This window comes from Poecilia latipinna, unplaced genomic scaffold (assembly GCF_001443285.1).
Source record: "Poecilia latipinna isolate Pla-1442-1.1 unplaced genomic scaffold, P_latipinna-1.0 Scaffold561, whole genome shotgun sequence".
NCBI classification, from domain to species: domain Eukaryota; kingdom Metazoa; phylum Chordata; class Actinopteri; order Cyprinodontiformes; family Poeciliidae; genus Poecilia; species Poecilia latipinna.
Window position 1 is genome coordinate 196,826 of NW_015113177.1, and position 7,240 is coordinate 204,065.

Here is a 7,240-nt window from a genome sequence, read left to right on the forward strand (position 1 = left end):
AACTAGATATATATACATGCGTTGTCATGGTTTCAAAGTGTGTTTAAAGCAGATCTGGCTGCAGCTGGATGCCATACAACTGTTAATAAATGTTAATGATGATCTACGTCATGATTCTATGTTGTTGATTAAATGAAATCTTATGGTAATGACGTGTCTGGTGTTCTATCACATAGCCATATGCTGTCAGAATAGCATACATGCAGTGAGTACCATGCCAGCGCATGCGCATTAAGAAGTCTGACCGTCAGTGGAGTTGTCAGTATACGCAACAAGTTATGACGAAAATAAGTCATTAAATTGTTTATAATATGACATACATGATAACTAGATATATATACATGCGTTGTCGTGGTTTCAAAGTGTGTTTAAAGCAGGTCTGGCTGCAGCTGGATGCCATACAACTGTTAATAACCAAGTGTATAATTATCTACGTCATGATTCTATGTTGCTGATTAAATAAAATCATATGGTAATGACAGCGTATGCATATCTGAGCTAAGGTATGACTATCTGACAACGTATGCTGATCTGACAGAACACCGTGAGTTCGTGCTAAGCATGACGATCTGACCTGACAGAACACCCGTTCTTTGTTCTTGTAATGCTCTGTGTACACTGCATCATTATTTTATTTAATTATGTACGTTGATATTTAAATTAACAAATAACTAAAACACAAGAACGAAAGAGCACGCAGAGCATGCACATTGCTCTATGCTATGATTGTTTTCGTTCAAAGTGGCAGCTGTAATGTCTGCCATGGTGTCAGATTACCTGGCTTCATGTAGCGGGAGAGTGTAAACAGTCACCGTGAGCGCCTTGTGCTTGGTTACTTCTTTATTGTTCCTCGGTCAATGTTCATAGTTGAGCGTTATTTATCGTCAGGGCATTGCCTAATTGCTATGTTTAATGGTGCATACAGTGATGGTTTCTGACATAAGCAATATGGGGAAACACCCAGGGCGTTATCTTTTTAGGGCTGGCACGAGACCACCGCGGATTATAGCACAAAGATGGAAGCACTTCATTTTAATATTGGTAAAATGTATTAAGTATTTAATATCTAGGTGTTTTTATGGTAATATGGATCTTTCAGATCAATTTGAGAAGCAATTTTGATCATATTTCACCATTTTATCGTGTCATTTAGTGTGGGCCGCTGGTCTTGGTCTTGACTCGGTCTCGACTTCCCTCGGTCTTGGTCTTGACTTGGTCTCGGACCCTAAAAGTCTTGGACTTGTCTCGGTCTCGATACGCTCTGGTCTTGGTCTTGTCTTAGTCTCGGGTTAGGTGGTCTTGACCACAATACTGGCGCTGGCCCAAAAAAGGTTGAGAAACACTGGATTAATGTAATGTCTTACGTGTCTGACTTGCCTGTTATTTCTTCAGACAGGGATTTATCGTAGGCAGCAACTGTAAACTTCACTTTATTCTGTACACTTTGTTCAGTTACTGATGAGCACATATGCATTTTTTTTCTTTGTTATTACTTTAGATCCCCTTCTAACAGTCATGCATTGTCTGCATGACATGGATCATTAGGTCTCATCACTGTAAATTACGTGTTTGACAACCTTATGAATAGAATTATATAGCTGACAGATGATGACATAAAATACCTTTCAGTATACACTGTTCCTTCCAGAAACGTGCACACACCTTAAATTTTTTTGTTATGATACACCACGAGTGTCAAACCTTTGAGGGATATTTCGTGTTAAAAACAAACAGAAACTCCCATTAGATTGTGAAGTAAAGTAAAAATTGTGCATGACTTTGTCAGATCCTGGATTGTGTTGGGTTGTTTTGACTCGTTTTAGGGTTTGATTCTAGTTTCAATATTCTGTGTACCTTCATCTCTTTGAGTAGATCAGTCTTAATTCTGTTTTACTTTAGTTCAGTGCTGTCTCAGTGAGTCTAGTTTATGTTTATGCTTGTTTCTTTTGTCTCATTATTCTTTGTAACTCTAGTTTAATTATGTTTCTTTTATCTTCTCATTCTTTAGTGTAAGATTTTTGTTTTGTTGTTCTTTAGTTAGATTTATTTACTGTGCACTTTTCCACACTCTCCTCTCACACCTGCATCAGTTAGCCAATCAGCCCAGGTTGATTATTGCACATTCACTCTCCCAGTACTTAAACATTTCTGCTTCTCTCACTCTTTACTGGCTTTTCCAGTTATCTCCTTGTTTTCCTTTTGATTCACTGCTGTTATTTTACCCAGAATTCCTGTTTTGTCCAGCTCTGGGTCTCTATTGTTCCTGTGTTTGTTTGTTTGTTTGTTTATTTATTTATTTATTTATTTATTGATTGATTGATTGATTGTTTTTTGTAAGGCTTTGATATTAAACGTTCATAATCAACTATCTGACCAGTGTCCTGCATTTGGGTCCTACTTCAACCAACACATCCTGACAGTTTCTTTGTTGTTGTTGTTGTTTTCACAAAGAAAAATCTGAAAACAGTGGTGTGCATTTGTATTCAGCCTGACTAAATAATTTATATATGCATATATATTTTTGCAAAATTGCAAAAGACTTGGATGGGTTAGCTATCATAACTTGTCATTTACTAAAAATTAAATGACAAGTTTGCACATGAGAAAAAAAATAGATTATGATTTAAGTATACTTCCTTTTTACATCCCAATAAACCTGAAATTGAGTGCACAGGCTGAGATAACACCCCTCCCTTTATATGCCTCCATTTAAACAAATGGAAATAATTCCTGGAAGTTTGATTCTTCCAAGGGTGAGGTCAGAGTTCATATCTTCTCATGGGAGGGAGGGAGAGAAACAAAATGAGATTGAGTAGAGTCAAACAGTACTTTTCTTTGAAAACACTATCACCTTTCGGAGCTGAGAATGATGTCACACCAGTTAACATGACATTCCAGTTAACATAGACAGAGAAGTCAGGATTCCTATGTGGTGACGCCCAGATAGCCTCTTAACGAAGATCGTTTTAACCTGTACTTCCCACATGCGAAAACCATTTTTACAAGTGTGTCTCGTGACGTAAAAAAATGTTCATCACACTAAAAAAAGCAAACAGCTGATCCAACTTAAAAAATTTTAGTTGTTCCAAGGTATCGAGTTAAGCTTATCCAAGTAAATGTATCAAGTTTAAGATTTATGAAAAGCAATGTGATAATGATGAGTTGTTTTTTATTTTTTTTTTTTTTATTTGTTTTTTTCTTATTTCAGGGCCAGACCACATGTTCAGACCCAGACTTCCTGGAACGCACCTATTATGTGGGAACTGATGTTTGATAATAATCTATATGACCGAAAGCACAAAGAAGCCAATACAACTGTGGCCCTCACGGTTTTTGCTGTTGGAAGGTTTGTTTCTTTATGCATTTAAAAAATATAAAATGCTATGTGGGAGACGGGAACAATTTCTCCGAGGGAAAACCCCAAAGGGATTAGTAGAGTTTCTGTCTGTCTGTCTGTCTTCTATTCAGAGTTCCTTCCAAAATATTTATAGTCGCTCGTGAGGAGACATTGTGCATTGAAATTGGGGTAGAATTTTTATTTCAGCAATTGAAAAAGGTAAAAAACTGAAAGCATTTGATAAAATTAGGTAAACAAAACCAAGTTAATAGATTTCTTTAAAAAAAAAAAAAGGAATAAAACAATTCATGTACACCTTATTATTTCTTGTGTTTGATGTTTGGGGTATTACATTACAAGATTAGTTTGTGAGCTGTTTCAGCATTGAAAAAAAAATACAGATTGTAAGTGTTCAGCAGAAGACAGCATATTTCTAACACATTTCTTTGTTTTAAAATTAAAAACAATCATAAAAATAACATCTGTAGAAGAACATTTAGTCAAGTAGTTTTGATATTGGTAAACTAATTAGTAGATTTTCCCTTTAGTTTTATGTAGTTTATAGTTGTTTTAGTGTTAAATCTCACTTATTTTATTGGCTGAAATCGTCTCCATGCCAGTAACCGTTTGGAAAGAGCAAGTCCACACCAAGCACTTCAATTAATGTCAGCACTGTACATCTTTTTAGCACATGCAAAACTTACTAACAGACATAGCTGAGTATGTAAAATATGAAAATGTTTGGTAAAACAAACAAAGCTAATACTGACAAAAATAGGATTTGCGTGTGTGTCGTTTTCCACACACAGACCTGCCCACTAAAAGGAATATATTACCATTTGCAACTCTTCCTTTTCCACTTTGATCTGGGTTCTTGGTCACGTATTTCATTAACCAATCTCCTCCTCTTCATATAGCCATTTACTCCAATGGAGAGACTGTTTTTGTGAGTGTGGAAAAATCTGTCCTCACTGTGTTTGTTTAGTTTGAAAACTAAATCACTTCAAAAATATTTATGTTGGAAAAAAGTTTTACAGTTGTATAATCTCTGTTCTAGTGGATTTGACTCAAAACTCTTTTTGTTATCAGAAAATTGCACTTTAAACCGATTTCTACTTTGAAGGGTAGCAGGAAAGCAGACTGTGATTTATTAATGCTTAACACTGTTTTTTTTTTTACTTTAAACTACAATGAAATATCCATTTTAAATTTTAAAGATGATGCATTCCTTTGTGTATGTGAACATTAACATATACAGATACCCATTATTGTTAATGCCATAGAAAAAGAGCCTTTATATTTTCTATCTATGATTAGCATACTGACCTACAGTAACTGTTCACCTTTCTGTGTCTCTGCTGAAGGTACCTGGAAGCCTATCTCAAAACATTCCTGACTTCAGCAGAAGAACATTTCATGCTGGGATTACCTGTGACGTATTTCGTGTTTACGGATTTACCAGAGCAGGTGCCAGAAATTACCCTGGCTCCTCAACGAAACATCAACATTGTCAAGGTAGAGAAGCACACCAGGTGGCAAGACATCTCTATGATGCGAATGAAGACAATATCAGAAGTAATCGACACAGTTCTCCAGCACAAATTCACTTATGTCTTCTGTTTTGATGTGGATCAGATATTTAAAGGCAGATTTGGCTCTGAGGCTCTTGGGGAGTCAGTAGCTCTACTCCATGCTCACTATTACAAACTCCCAAAGTACAGGTTCACATATGACAGAAATCCAGAATCCAAAGCTTACATGACTGAAGGCGATTACTACTATCATGCTGCAATTTTTGGAGGAACATGTGAAAAAGTAAAGGCCTTGGCAGATTACTGCTATGTCAACATCATGGAAGATAAACTGAAAAATGTAGAGGCTTTATGGCACGATGAAAGTCACTTGAACAAGTACTTTTGGCTCAACAAACCCACCAAGTTGCTCTCTCCTGAGTACTGCTGGGATGAATCTATTAGCGATGCAAAAGACATACTCGTCAAGCGCCTAGTATGGGCCCCAAAAGACTATGAGAAGCTTCGTACTCGATAACGTGCATAAAACCTAAAAAAAAAAAAGAAAAAATAAGTGTGATGCAATATTGGAAAGAAAAACAATATTTGAAATTTGATTTTGGTTTATCTAAAGAATTTGTAAATTCAGAGCTTCAACTCTCATGGCAAGCTGGTAAAGTTTGTTTGGAAACTTAGAGTTTTAGGTGTAGGTCACTGTTATTCTAATAAAAACCTTTTTTCCTATGCATGTTATTCTTTTAAAGGTCAGGTGAAAGCAATCCTTTGTTTATACTAGTTGACATCAATTAGTCCAAGTTTATTTAGTTATTTATTTAGTAATAAACTTTAGTAATAAATTTTCCTAAGCTGAGGTTTAGTAATAAACTAATACACTTGGACTAAAGTGTGATAGGCTGTGATATTCCCTCCAGCCTATCAGGTTCACTGTTTTGTGGATATTTTTGTGACACAGACCTACAAATTATGAATAGTCAATCAGCATATTTGCTTTTTTTCATAGAGCATATCGGAGATATTTCAACGAGACGAAGAGCTGTTTGTTTTACTTGACACTAATTGGCTGTTTCCAAATTGGAGAAGATTAGGAAAACTGTATATTAGGGTTTCACTGGACAGCACAATTAAAAAAAAAATAAATAGAGCATTTACTGAAAAGTACAAGGAAAACAATTACCACAAAATAACAATTAAATATGAAATGAAGAAGTGGATTAATCTATTGCCATTAGTTACATCACAGTAGAGAAATCAAAGTTTTCATAATGTATGCAATTTTCAGACAGAAATGAATGTCCGTAATGCATGTAATATGTAAGGAAGCAAATTTACTGAATACAACTTTATTTTCTGTGAACAGTATTTCCATTGTCAGCACTGCTGTTAGCTAACAGAGCAGCTGTAGATTAAAAAAAGCCATCTAGAAGTATACTCCGGAATAGGGGATTTTTTTTTTTTTTAAGGTAAAACATTTTTTGTTGGAGTTCTCTTCAGTGAAAGGCATTTTCTCACAAGACATGATTTTATTGATCAATGTAAGTGAAGGTGCTAAACAGTTAAGAGACAATTCCCTGGATTATGTAGGTCATTTTAGCCAAGAGGTCATATTAGTTTGAGAAACTGGAAACGTCCATCTGCTTCCATCGGGGCACTTTAAACGAAGGAAGAGCCTATGAGCATGAAGAGCAACCTCTTTGATCAAAGGGAGGAACACCCAGACTCAAAAGCAACAAACCGTGTTATTGTCACAAAGCCTAGACTTTCTTTTATCAAGAGATGATGAAGTGAACAACAGATGAAGGACTAAAATCTTTAGGTGAAGAAGTCAGCTAAATGTAAAGGTAAAATATCTAATTGTTGAAGTTTAATTCCAGTGGGAATTAACCCATGAAATAAATAAAGCATAGAAGTTATGTTCTTAATTGTTTTTGAGTAAGTTTAGATCACTGGGTAAATAATGAAAATATATTGATGACATGGTGTTTTTAATACATTCAATATTTGTGCTTTTTGTTGTTTTTTGGGGGGGTTTTTTCATGTGGTTTTTTGAAGCTTTTTCTGATTCCTTTGGTAATTTTTTATTGTTGTTTGTCTTTATGGAGTTTTTATTTTTTTTTTGTTTGCTTGTGTGAAGTTTTCATCTCAGTTTTGCTTCCAAGAAAATGTTTTAACTTAAATTGTGAAATGAATCTTCGGCGCATATTCAATCTGGAAGACTCTCTAGACCAGTGTTTCTCAACCTTTTTCGGGCCAGTGCCCCCCTAGCCTTTCTCCAGGTCCCTCACCGCCCCCCACCAAAGAATTTGTAGGCTACTTTTCACTGACTATTATTTTATCATTAATATTACTATCACTATTGTAGATGCTTTGATTT

The 7,240-nt window shown here is 35.4% G+C and overlaps 1 protein-coding gene across 2 annotated transcripts in view; it reads left to right on the top strand.

Annotated features, from left to right (window-relative positions):
* LOC106953116 (N-acetyllactosaminide alpha-1,3-galactosyltransferase-like) overlaps positions 1-5,592 on the top strand; it is a 25,182-nt gene extending 19,590 nt beyond the window's left edge. For both annotated transcript variants that reach the window (XM_015041675.1, XM_015041676.1), the window contains exons 4-5: positions 3,209-3,346; positions 4,702-5,592. In XM_015041675.1, the coding sequence (XP_014897161.1) occupies positions 3,209-3,346; positions 4,702-5,386 (823 nt within the window). In that variant the 3' untranslated portion in view covers positions 5,387-5,592. The remainder of the gene's footprint in view (positions 1-3,208; positions 3,347-4,701) is intronic.
* Positions 5,593-7,240: the final 1,648 nt, after the last annotated feature.